Genomic DNA, 13,606 nt, shown 5'->3' on the forward strand with positions numbered 1-13,606 from the left:
AAGTTACCTATATCTCTATATAATAATAAACTGGGTAGTTTGGTTAATGAATGATGAGATGCTGTTTTTTTCTGTACAGAATGAATCAAGTGAACTATTGCTAAGCACTGCCCATACAGGTGGGTTGGAGGCCCACCGGAGGATTGCCCTGCTACCCTATGGGCCAGTCCGAGCCTGGACATGTGATCATCATGGAGAAACATGTCTGCTACCGAGGGCACTACCTGGTGGAACCAGTAACCATATAATTTTAGTGCAAGTATTGATTTAGCATGGAGCACTGATGTTTCCACAGACAAGAATTGGGGCATCAGAAACCTCCGCAAGTGACGCCTGTTTTTTTTCCCAGGAGGAAATTAAAGTTTCATTTGATACAATCCGTACTGCCAAGTTCCTCTCTCCTGAACATGTGAGTGCCACGTGCCTCCTGTATTCCTGCAGTGAGCATCTGCCTAAGCATTTCTTCCTAATAAATATTGCAAGCTGTTTGAGTGTCTGAGAACACATCATGGATACAAAATGGAGAAATACTGCGGCCTGAACCGCTGGGATTCTCCCCAACACCCAGCTTCTAATACAAAGCATAAGAGAGTTTCCTACAAAGGCAGGGGATAGCACTCAGGGAATTGCAGACGTTAACCATTTTATTTCTGGTATTACTGGATCAAAGTAGGCCAGATTCTCCGAACACAATTCTATTGATTGCAGATGCCATCCTCTAGCTGGGGGGAATGGTGTATATGAAATGGAAAGGTCTATAAATGAATGCAGATGTGGAAATGGAAAGTTTTTAACTCATGATATCATGGACGGGGCTGTATCTTTATTTTCTAGAAGAATGTCTGTATACTAACTTCCTCATTGTCTGAGTTAAATTGTGGCTGACAGTCCAAAACAAAGTTTGTATGAATGAATCCGGGAGTCCCGTACAAAATTAGACTTAGTTAGGTCCATATATATTTGGACAGAGACAACAATTTTCTAATTTGGGTTATAGACATTACCACAATGAATTTTAAACAAAACAATTCAGATGCAGTTGAATTTCAGACTTTCAGCTTTCATTTGAGGGTATCCACATTAAAATTGTATGAAGGTTTTAGGAGTTTCAGCTCCTTAACATGAGCCACCCTGTTTTTAAAGGGACCAAAAGTAATTGGACAATTGACTCCAAGGCTATTTCGTGGACAGGTGTGGGCAATCCCTTTGTTATGTCATTCTCAATTAAGCAGATAAAAGGCCTGGAGTTGATTTGAGGTGTTGTGCTTGCATTTGGAAGGTTTTGCTGTGAAGGAAACATGCAGTCAAAGCAGCTCTCCATGCAGGTGAAACAAGCCATCCTTAAGCTGCAAAAAAGAACAGAAAAAACCCATCCGAGAAATTGCTACAACATTAGGAGTGGCAAAATCTACAGTTTGGTACATCCTGAGAAAGAAAGAAAGCACTGGTGAACTCATCATTGCAAAAAGACCTGGGCGCCCATGGAAGACAATAGTGGTGGATGATCGCAGAATAGTCTCCATGGTGATGAGAAACCCCTTCACAACAGCCAACCAAGTGAACAACACTCTCCAGGAGGTAGGCATATCAATATCCAAATCTACCATAAAGAGAAGACTGCATGAAAGTAAATACAGAGGGTTCACTGCACAGTGCAAGCCACTCATAAGCATCAAGAATAAAAAGGCTAGACTGGACTTTGCTAAAAAACATCTCAAAAAGCCAGCACAGTGTCTGAAAGAACATTCTTTGGACAGATGAAACCAAGATCAACCTCTACTAGAATGATGGAAGAGAAAAGTATGGTGAAGGCTATGATCCAAAGCATACCACATCATCTGTAAAACACAGCGGAGGCAGTGTGATGGCTTGGGCATGCGTGGATGCCAGTGGCACTGGGTTACTAGTGTTTATTGATGATGTGACACAGGACAGAAGCAGCAGAATGAATTCTGAGGTATTCAGAGCCAAACTGTGTGCTCAGATCCAGCCAAATGCAGCCAAACTGATTGTCCATCTGTAGTATGAAACGACGACCAATGACCCAAAACATAAAGCCAAAGCAACCCAGGAGTTTATTAAAGCAAAGAAGTGGAATATTCTTGAATGGCCAAGTCAGTCACCTGATATCAACCCAATTGAGCATGTATTTCACTTGTTAAAGACTAAACTACAAGACAGAAAGGCCCACAAACAAACAGCAACTGAAAACCACCGCAGTCAAGGCCTGGCAGAGCATCAAAAAGGAGGAAACACAGCGTCTGGTGATGTCCATGAGTTCAAGACTTCAGGCAGTCATTGCTAACAAAGGGTTTTCAACCAAGTACTGGAAATGAACATTTTATTTACAATTATTTAATCTGTCCAATTACTTTTGGTCCCTTTAAAAACAGGGTGGCACATGTTAAGGAGCTGAAACTCCTAAACCCTTCATCCAATTTTAATGTGGATACCCTCAAATGAAAGCTGAAAGTCTGAACTTCAATTGCATCTGAATTGTTTTGTTTAAAATTCATTGTGGTAATGTCTAGAACCAAATTTAGAAAAATGTTGCCTCTGTCCAAATATATTATGGACCTAACTGTATATTGTTCTGTGTGGCTGATGACTAGATTCATGGTTGATGATCATGTCTAGAGATGAGTGAACCTGAACTGTGAAGTTTGGGGTTTGTACTGAACAACTAGTGTTCAATGCTGAACTCCGAACATGGACTTCTCCAGGAAGTCAGTATTATTGTTTGGAGTTTGGAAGAGAAAGATCTGGAGAGGGAAAGAGATCCAAAGAGAGAGAGAGAGAGAGAGACTCTATTGACTGACATGGGGTTCGGGTTCAGCTCTGGTATCCAAACTTAGGACTAATGTTCGGTCGACCCCCAACAAACACGAACTTCCACGATTCCGTTCATCCCTAATCATTTAATCTACATTGCTTTAGCTTTTTCCAAAATGCATGATAAAAAGATGTACAGGAAATTTCTATAGTGGATCCAGCCATCAAATGCATGCAAAAATGTACATACCATGGAGGCAGATGTGGTTAATGGCTTTGCCCAATAGTCATGGAAAGGGTGAACCTCGTGGTCATAACTGCTGGCAGTGATTGACTGCAGCGGGCACAAATTAGGGCACATGCAGACAAGCGTAAAAATCGGAGGTGTGCTGTCTCATTTTATTATTGGATAGCACACAGACAGCACACCGACCCATGTTATTCACTAGGGATGTAAAGATGAAAGATTTAATTTCTTGGTCTGTCATGCACTACTTTCTTCTTAGTCTCGGATTAGACTCAGCCATTCAATCCTATGGGTGGGTAGAAAAAAAATGATCCCACACGGACCATCTGAGCGGCATTTGATTTTTTACAGACACATTTCTATAACAAACCTAAGAAGCTGTGTTTGATCATGTACATTTTTTAGTGTAGATTAATGAAAATTGATGGCACACGATGTCACATGGACGTAAAAAATGGACGCCCGGATGACACATGGATGAAAATCGGATTATTTATAAAAGAAAAAATCCAAGTTTTCTGGATGAAATTTGGGAAATTTCTAATACACTCGTCTGCAGGGGCCCTTAAGGTAATACGCCATCACTGAAATTAGGCCTGTCAAAAATGTAGTAAGAGTGGATTGGAAAAATGAGAACATTTACTTTTTTTATCTAAAATCATACATACAGTGGGTACGGAAAGTATTCAGACCCCTTTAAATTTTTCACTCTTTCTTTCATTGCAGTCATTTGGTAAATTCAAAAAAGTTCATTTTTTCCTGATTAATTTACACTCTGCACCCCATCTTGACTGAAAAAAAACAGAAATGTAGAAATTTTTGCAAATTTATTAAAAAAGAAAAACTGAAATATCACATGCTCATAAGTATTCTGACCCTTTGCTCAGTATTGAGTAGAGGCACCCTTTTGAGCTAGTACAGCCATGAGTCTTCTTGGAAATGATGAAACAAGTTTTTCACACCTGGATTTGGGGATCCTATGCCATTCTTCCTTGCAGATCCTCTCCAGTTCTGTCAGGTTAGATGGTGAACATTGGTGGACAGCCATTTTCAGGTCTCTCCAGAGATGCTCAATTGGGTTTAGGTCAGGGCTCTGGCTGGGCCAGTCAAGAATGGTCACAGAATTGTTCTAAAGCCACTCCTTTGTTATTTTAGCAAACTCTATGTGGGCTCTCATATGTCTGGCACTGAGAGGCTTCCATTGGGCCACTCTTCCATAAAGGCCTGACTGGTGGAGGGCTGCAGTAGTTGACTTTGTGGAACTTTCTCCCATCTCCTTACTGCATCTGTGGAGCTCAGCCACAGTGATCTTAGGGTTCTTTTTTACCTCTCTCACCAAGGCTCTTCTCCCACAATTGCTCAGTTTGGCTGGATGGCCAGGTCTAGAAAGAGTTCTGGTTGTCCCAAACTTCTTACATTTAAGGATTATGGAGGCTACTGTGCTCTTAGGAACCTTGAGTACTGCAGAAATTGTCTCGTAACTTTGGCCAGATCTGTGACTTGCCACAATTCGATCTCTGAGCTCCTTGGTCAGTTCCTTTGACCTCGTGATTCTCATTTGGTCTGACATGCATTATGAGTTGTGAGGTCTTATATAGACAGGTGTGTGCCTTTACAAATCAAGTCCTATCAGTTTACCCCCTTCGTCCCAGAGCCATAACTTTTTTATTTTTCCATTAATATGGCCGTTTGAGGGCTTGTTTTTTGCAGGACAAGTTGTACTTTTGAAAAACAACATTGGCTTTACCATATCGTGTACTCAAAAATGGGAAAAAAATTCCAAGTGCAGTGAAATTGCAAAAAAAGTGCAATTTCACAAAGGTTGTTTGGATTTTCTTTTAACCATCTTCACCAAATGCTAAAAGTAGCTTGCCGTTACGATTTCTCCAGGTCATTACGAGTTTATAGACACCAAACATGTCTAAGTTCTTTTTTATTTAAGTGGTGAAAAAAAAATCCAAAGTTTGTTTAATAAAAAAAATTGCACCATTTTCCGAGACCAGTAGCGTCTCCATTTTTCGTGATCTCGGGTTGGGTGAGCACTTATTTTGCGTGCTGAGCTGACATTTTTATTGATACCATTTTGATGCAGATACGTTCTTTTGATCGCCTGTTATTGCATTTTAATGCAAAGTCACGGTGACCAAAAAAGTAATACTGGCGTTTTTATTTTCTTTCTCGCTATGCCGTTTAGCAATCAGGTTAATCCTTTTTTTATTGATAGATCGGGCGATTCTGAAAGCGGAGATACCAAATATTTGCATTTTTTTAAATTGTTTTATTTTGAATGGGGTGAAAGGGGGGTGATTTGAACTTTTAATATATATATATTTTTTTTATATTTTTAAAAACTTTTTTTTTTTTACTTTTGGCATGCTTCAATAATAAATATGGGAGACTAGAAGCTGCCATAACCCGATCGGCTCTGCTACATACAGGTCATGATCAGATCGCCTACTCACTTGCTGTGAGCGCCGACCACTGGGCGGCACCCACAGCAATCCGGCACTGACATCCATAGAGGTCTCCAGGAGACCTCTAGTTGTCATGCCAATGAATCGGTGACCTGCGATCAGCTGGACTCCAACGAAGGAGTGGAACCATCTCAAGGAGGATCACAATGAAATTGACAGCATGTGACTTAAAAATGATTGTCTGAGCAAAGGGTCTGAATACTTATCTCCCGGACTGGCACCTATGCTCCGCTGTGAGTCCTGTATCCTCCAGTAATCTTGTGACATTTGCTTCTGTCAGGTAAGCGCTGCAGCCGATCAGTGACTGCTGATGCATCAGAGCAGACATCTGATAGGCTGCAATACTCACAGGACATAAAGAAAGTGATAAGATCACCAGGAGACACAGAACTTAGAGTGAAGCAGCCGCAGTACCGATCCCGGAGGTAAGTATGCCTTTTTTTTATTTTATGCTGCACATTGGGAGCATTGAAAATTCTAGCAGTGGTCAACCCCTTCAAAGAATTATTATTTTTTGCACATTTCTAAAATTCTCAACTAGCAATTTATGACTAAGAAATAATTATCTGTATATAGGGATATGCAGTAACTGGAAGAGATCTCAGTCATTACTCTTTGACTTTAAGGAGTAGCTTAGATTACAGCTGCAGTCAGGAGAACACTAAGCCGCTTTAGCCAAAGGACTTTCCCTAAAGATCCCAGTTGTGCAATAAATGCGGCAGACACGCTTACTAGTAATGCTCTGTCACATGAGTGCACTCAGAGGAACATCCTGCGGTTTGTCTGCAGGGCCCATTTCTCTTACGCATCATGTGTGCCATTACACTTCCAAGTGATAATACTGAGAGAGGGATTTGCAAGATAAACAGTTAATCTAATAGCATGTTTCCCTAAAAAGTGATGACAGGAGGCATAGTGACACAGGGAGCGGCACACATACTGCCGCAGCCGGTAACAATTATCTATTTATTTATGTTTTTCTTTATTGAGTTTCAATTAAACTAAGTGATTGAAACTTTCCTAAAGCAAAACAAATCCCAATTATTGCTACATGTATTAAAAAAAAAAAGTGTGGTGTGCAGGACAGAATTATTTATAGTGGTATCAAGGACCAGAACAAGCTTTTTTGTGCCAAGCCTTGCCTAAAAATAAACATGTCACCCCCCAGGACAATTCCTCCCTGTCTCTTTTTGGCAGCCCTCACTTGAAAAGAAAAAGAACAAGCTATGATAAAACATTATGCACCCATATAAATATAGCAAGACGCAGCAAGTCCTAATTATTATACTGTAGTTACAGACAAGTGGCAGGAAAAAACTTGCAAAATGGCTGAAAACAGATGGTTGTAGATATTTATAAATAACAACAGGGGTGTAAAACAAAATTTAAAGGGACCTACAACCATGTTCTAATGCCATGTCCAGAAGAGCTGACCAGATATCAAAAGAGTGGTGAGAGCAATATCTCTGATTAGAAGGCATTTCTCCTTATTCTCAGGTTGGATCCACCCCACAGCCTTAAACCTGTCATCAATATTTTATGGGGCAACCAGAAGTAGTTATGTAAAGGTCATTGCTCAACAATTAAAAAACACCTATATGTTCCCAATCCTTTGCTTCATTGCGGAGAAATCCTTATTTTTATCCCTACGTAAGTTAGATTGTAAGTGCAATGGTGCTGTAAGTGCACTGGGTGCTGTAAGTGCACTTTCAGTCCATGGTTCATCTCCAGTTCTCCTTGCTATCCCTGAAAACTTGACTGATAGTGGATAGAGAGACTTGTCTTTGAAAATATTGCTTTAATTGTTCAACAATGACATACATCACTATTTCTGGTACCCCCTAAACCATTGCATACAGGTTCTCTTTAAAGGGAACCGATCACCAGGTTTCCCAATATAAACTATGGCCACCACCTTTAATGCCTCTTTTACTGTATTCTAGCTAGATACATAAAAGTCGCACATGCCTTCTACATAGCTCAAAAACACCTTTTATAATCCTCCCATCCGCATCACTGGACTTGCTTTGGTTCCTCCTGTCTCGTCAAGTAAAAGAGGAATTAAAGGTGGTGGCCATAGTTTATATTGGTAACTTGGTAACAGGTTTCTTTTAAGCTTTGTTGAGTTAAAAAAAAAAAGATTTGCTTTACTTACCTTTCTGCTTGCTTACTTTCCGCACAGTCATTGCTGCTTGCCTTTTCTGATATTCAGAAATTTCAAATCCTAAAAAAAAAAAAGAATAGGAGACAACTTTATCCTTTCCACAATCAGATTGACTTTTTTATTTCACTAAACATGTGTAAATGTTAGTATAGAATAAGTGTTTTGAATATACTCACCGATCGCCATAGTCTCCGGTGTCCAGTCCTGTTCTGAGTCATGTGACGGCGAATCAGACTCTTGGAATCACTCTATGCCCCATGCGTGAGCCAGAAGGCTCTTTTACAATGGAAATCTATGGCGTCTCTTTCTTTCACTCCATAGACTTACATTGTAAGATCCACTTCTGGGTCACAACAAGCGCAGTGTGCCCATGAGTATATTGACACACTTATACTGCATTAACATTTACACATTGGGAAAAAAAATGATGGGAGTGTTTCTATAATACAATATAAATTTCAGTGGCTGTGAAGTATAATTAACTGTATGTGCTTATGGAGTTTATCATGTCTAAGGTACGTATCTTGGAAACATTTTGAATCAATATAAATGCCGCTAAGTTGAACATATTCTTTGTATTAACGTGATCTGTTTAAGGCCAATGCTAAAAAATATCCTATGCTCACCTAAAATGTTGTCTATTGAAAACAATATTGTAGTTATAATCGCCTTACCCTCCAATAGTTATTTAAAATAGGTCTCTGTCATAAAGCTATTCTCAAGTATTACATGTGAATGGTAGATGCCTTATCAGTCAATGTCTGTGCCTTTAACAAGCCTGAAAACATGTCAAGGGATAAATGCCATGATTGTCATCTACAGACCGCCTGTTTCAGAGTGTTTGACCCTCATCAGTATAGAGCAAATGACAATGGCCTTGAAGCAACGTGGAGGAAGGACTGATTCTACTTAAAAATTAATAACCGGGGAATTATTTGTTTTCCGCGATGAGCTATAGTTTTGAATATCATTCATTTTGGCATAGAAAGTACTGAAAAACGGGCAAAAAATCCATCCGGTTTGAAATGGTAAAAAAAATGCAATAGAGAGAGAAGGGAGTAGGATTGTTTTGTCAGCGTTCAGCGTATAGTAAAATGCCCTGGAAACTTGATTGTCCAGGTCAGTCCAACTAGGGTAGTACTAAACATGCATCAATTTTTTTTCTATTCAAGTGATGAAAATGCTTTGCGTCGCCATTTTCCAAGACCCGTAACATTATTATTTTTCTATTGATGGGGCGGAGTGACGGTTTGCTTTTTGCAAGGTGAGTTGATATTATTGTTATCAATTTCATATACAGTACATATGATCCATTGATTACATATTAATACCAAAAGGTGACCAAAAAAAAATTGCAATACTGGGGTTTTGATTTTTTTTCTCTTTACGGTTAATTAATTACATATTTTCATAGATTAGACTTTTACAGACACACTTGTTTTATTTTACTTTTTTTTTCTTCTCTTTATTTTTAACAGGGGAAAGGGTGGTGATTTGAATTTTTATAGATATATTTCTAAGATATATATATTTTAATTTTTTTATACCACTCAGGAAACTTGAAGCTGCGATTGCTTGTATTATACACCACAGTATTGTGATATAAAGTGTATAGTGAAAATCTTGGGCTACTATTTAGGTAAGCCTACAGCTAAGCATCACCGGACTACTGAGATGACAGCGAAGGGGTACTTCAGGCCCCCGGCTGGCATTATAAACCATCGGTACCCTGAGATCACGTCAGAGGAGGACGTCCGGAAGAGATGCGCATGAACAGTGATGCGTGCTCCACTTAGATGCCACTGTCAGAGACTGATAGGGACACAGATGACGGCTATGTAATATACTCAGCAGCATCAGGCACTTTTGGCGGGAGCTCAGTTTCTGAACCGACCTAACAAACATGGACCCTATTCCAGGACGTTAATTCACATCCTAATGTGGGAAGGGTTTAAAGAGACCAGCTGCCCATGGAGTCTACAGGTAATGCACCATGGGAGTAAAGTGCAAATTAGCTATCTCGCAGAATAAAATAAACTAACTCACAAGTATCCACTTTCCTAAACTCAAACAATTTGGGATTCCTATCTCTCATGCTATGTGGTTTGTTTTTCAAGGTGCAATAATTTATCTCCAAGTGTGTAGGAAAGAAGAAAAATTCACATGAAGACACTGGAAATCTGTTACTCATCATTAGACATGATTAGACATGATGGGAGTTGGATCTGTTTTATAAGCTTTGTCTTTTTATCTGTATTTATGTTCACCACACCATTGATATTACTATCATCTGTGACTACAAGTGCCGATAATTTAAAAGGTGTTTTTATATAAATATCTCTCAGATGTTTCCCAGGTTTATTACTTCACCTCTATTTATTGTTATTGTTCTACCTCGGCTTCCCTCAAAGGCATTTCTGCTTTTAATGTAAAAGAAAAGTGAGTAATTCGTTGGAATTGTCTTTTCATTGTAATGATTCTTCTCCCTAGACTGTTTCTTGGTGCTGTATATTTTGCAGCATTATAATAATCAGAATATTCTTCTAAAGTTGTACAACAGATCCACATAGACCGTACTCATCCTGTAACCATAGCTGAAAAGGTTTTCAAATTAATCAGGTAGTGAGAAAATGTTGTGTTTGCAAATTGAATCATGTTATGTAATGTGTTAAACTCTGTGATTCAAACGAGTACAGTATTGAATCAAGACACAGAAATATAACCACCCACACAACCAAATCATGTTCAACAGGCAATTACATAGAAAAAGCTATTCACCCTCAGCTACAAGAATTACAACATACTAAAGTCTTTGGCTAATAGAACATATTAAGTAAGCATAAATTATTGGCAAAATATTTTTGTATCGGTTTTGTACATTTTCTTCCCCCATTTAGAGGATTTATAAGTAATACATTAGGGATTTGCATGCGAGTTACAAAAACACTCACTGTAACTTTAGGTACAGTCTGATAACCACAATAATCCTTGTAAATAAGAGAAATGCAAAAATTTGCTAAGTGGTTTGCAGAGTTAACAATTTTCTAGATTCATGTTTTACATGTCTGTATGGATCACATATCCCGTATCTATATGTTCTGCCACCCAGGGAAAGGAGGTGCATGCAGCTGCTTCTAAAGGGTTAATGAAGAGTGGTTTAGAATTCCAGATGAGAGGTGTAAGAAGCTTGCTGATGGTTATAGGAAGCAATGCATTGCAGTTATTTAATCCAAAGGCTGTACAAGCAAATATTAAGTTGAGGGTGCCAACAAATTTGTCCAGACCATTTTGGGGTTGTCTGAAATTATGTCTAATTTCCTTTTTCTCTCTTTTTTTATGTTGTGCCAATACACACAAAGTAAATAAACATGTTTATAACAAAACATGTGTAATTGAAATAATTTTATGGGAGAAATACTTCATTTTCTACAACAATTTCAAGGGTGCCAGCACTTTTGGCCATGACAGTAGGCAACACAGTTAAAGCCTTCTTCTTAGTATGAAGTGGCTCCAGCTGCTGTTGTAAGATACTTAGACAAACCCTTTTTAGAAGCAGCTAAGTCCTCCTTTTGAAGATCAACCCTTTACAAGCAGCTGTATCCTCCTCCATTCTATAGTCTGTATAATACACAAAGACATATTGATACATGTCTGATAAAGAACATTATTCTGTATGAAGTAAAGATCGATCTCTTGGTGGCAAATGAGGAAGATTTGATTTGCATTTCTCTAACTTACTATTTGTTGTGATGAAAAGGTGAATTAACTTACCACATTTGTGATGATGCACTTATCGTTTGGAATCAATACTTAAACTTAATTCTAGATTAGAGCTCAAAACAATCCTCCATTTACCACTTAGATGCAATATGTATGCATGCGTGCTCCTCCCCCTCATCAGTACCTCTCATAGAATAACAGCAAATTTTGATTTTAGGAGAATGCAAGTAAAATATGCATTCCTGTTATAATTGTATAAGCACACTCACACAGGTTACCTACAAACCAGGAAAAACAAACACCTGAACCCAACAGGTCCCTGTTCAGACTAGAAAAGCCCTAATCTGACCCTGATTTTAATCTGCCTGACTGCGGCAGTTGGCATACTAAGACGGAAGAAAATAAGAAGAACCACACAAGAAACGGAATATGTGGAAAACCTCCCAGATCCCAAAAGTAAAAGAAAGGAAAGTGTACTGGGAAGGAAGACACACAAATAAACTTTAGGAAAAGCAACTGAGATTAACCAGGTAAAATAATCCCTAGCTGAGGAGTTGGATCTCCAAACACCATATGTCTTGAAATACAACCAGAAAAGATGCAAGTGCAACAAGTGCAAGGTGAGTATCAATAGCCCCTCCCAAGAAGTGATAGGGCAGAACCAAATTGGGAAGAGAGAGACACCTGAATAGAAGAAAACCAAAGGAAGGAAACACAAGACAGAAGAACCAACAGCAGGTGAACAGAGACAAAACTGGTATCGGTTCAGCAGAAAGGGAAACAGACAACACAGTAAGGCCTGTTTCACACTTCAATTGTTTGAGGTCAGTCAAATCTCTCTCTCTCTCCCCTTTTCCAGAGTCCTATTGTTTTAAATTTCAGTCATTGGTGGCTGAAACGGATCCGTCAAAAAACGCATCCAATGCATCCGTTTGTTCTCAAACGGAAACGGATCCGTTTTTTTAATCCTTGGCGGATTTCAACTGACGTCAAAAAGTTGAAGTGTCAAACAGGCCTAAGAGGTCACCGGATTGAGGCTTAACAGTTCTAAATCTCCAAGGGTGCCCATATTTTTTAATTGGCCCATTTTCCTTTTTGTAATTTTTAAAATGTAAAAGATGAAAATACATCTTTTATTTTTTGTCCAAAATACAAAGGAAATGTGTCAAGTTTAACTTTTGGCCTTTTAGAGATTTATTCATCTTCAACTTGCTTAACTGTTCACAATAACAGTAATTTTGACCAGGGGTGCCCAAAATTTTACATTCCACTTTAGGGGTGCTCTGTAAGTGTCAGGTACATGTAATTCTCTGCAGTCCTGCAGGGTGTTTTAAATTGTTAGCTGAAAATTTTTTTGATAAAAGTTATTTATAGGAATTGTAATTTTTACATGTTTCTCAATGTATTACTAAGCTGACCACCACAGAGTCTTGCTTTTTATATACATAAAAAAATACACATTTTCTACTTCCAGTAATCTTTTTTGTTACTATGGCATTCTAATGTGATGTTTACATCTTCGCATAGTATCTATGATAGACTTTGGCCATTTTCAAATAAATATTTTAAATTCAAAGTCACTAATGCATCTTTCTCATCACACATAGTACACCATTTTAAATCTGCAGGAAATTAGTTTCAAAAGTATGCACAATAGTCTGATGCAGATCTGACACATGTAAATATCGGGCATAGGATTGTTCACTACAGATGATGGCCTTACCAATTTTCTCATCTTCCTGCACCATCTTTCTTTCTTCCCGGAAGGCGCGCAGCCACCTCAGCTTCTCCTCTAGCTTCTTGGCAATATAAAGGTGCATTTCTTCAGTTTCCTTGTTATTTAATTTGAAGGCATTCTTCACACTCACATTGAAGTCTTCATCTCGGCCATCGTCTACCTCTATGACTTCATATTTATCCATGTCCATTCGACCCTTATAGTACAGAATATCCCTTCGAATTAGGTCCTGTCAAAAATACAAAATAGGGTTACCAGAAGGAACTGCTTTGTGTGCATAAAACACATTATAAATTGTTCATACCAGGGGTTCTGACATGAATGAAGGAATTAAATTGTAGCCTGAACTATAACGCAATTTTTTTTATTAAAGCTAAAATTAACATGCAAAATTACTTTTTATGTTTAACGGTGTCAATAGCCTTTAGAGAGAACCTGTCATGTGAATAAATGCTATTGACCTGCAGATATAGGGTTAATCTGCAGGTTAA

General features: G+C 38.6%; 1 protein-coding gene across 5 annotated transcripts in view; it reads right to left on the bottom strand.

The window, feature by feature from the left end:
• ARHGEF9 (Cdc42 guanine nucleotide exchange factor 9) overlaps positions 1-13,606 on the bottom strand; it is a 489,098-nt gene that overhangs the window by 12,687 nt on the left and 462,805 nt on the right. For all 5 annotated transcript variants that reach the window (XM_073547557.1, XM_073547558.1, XM_073547560.1 and 2 more), the window contains 2 exons: positions 13,101-13,344; positions 7,649-7,717 (listed from right to left, as the gene is read on the bottom strand). In XM_073547557.1, coding sequence (XP_073403658.1) covers positions 7,649-7,717; positions 13,101-13,344 — 313 coding nt within the window. The remainder of the gene's footprint in view (positions 1-7,648; positions 7,718-13,100; positions 13,345-13,606) is intronic.

Source organism: Dendrobates tinctorius, unplaced genomic scaffold (genome assembly GCF_039654945.1).
Source record: "Dendrobates tinctorius isolate UK_male_01 unplaced genomic scaffold, ASM3965494v1 ptg000154l, whole genome shotgun sequence".
NCBI lineage: Eukaryota > Metazoa > Chordata > Amphibia > Anura > Dendrobatidae > Dendrobates > Dendrobates tinctorius.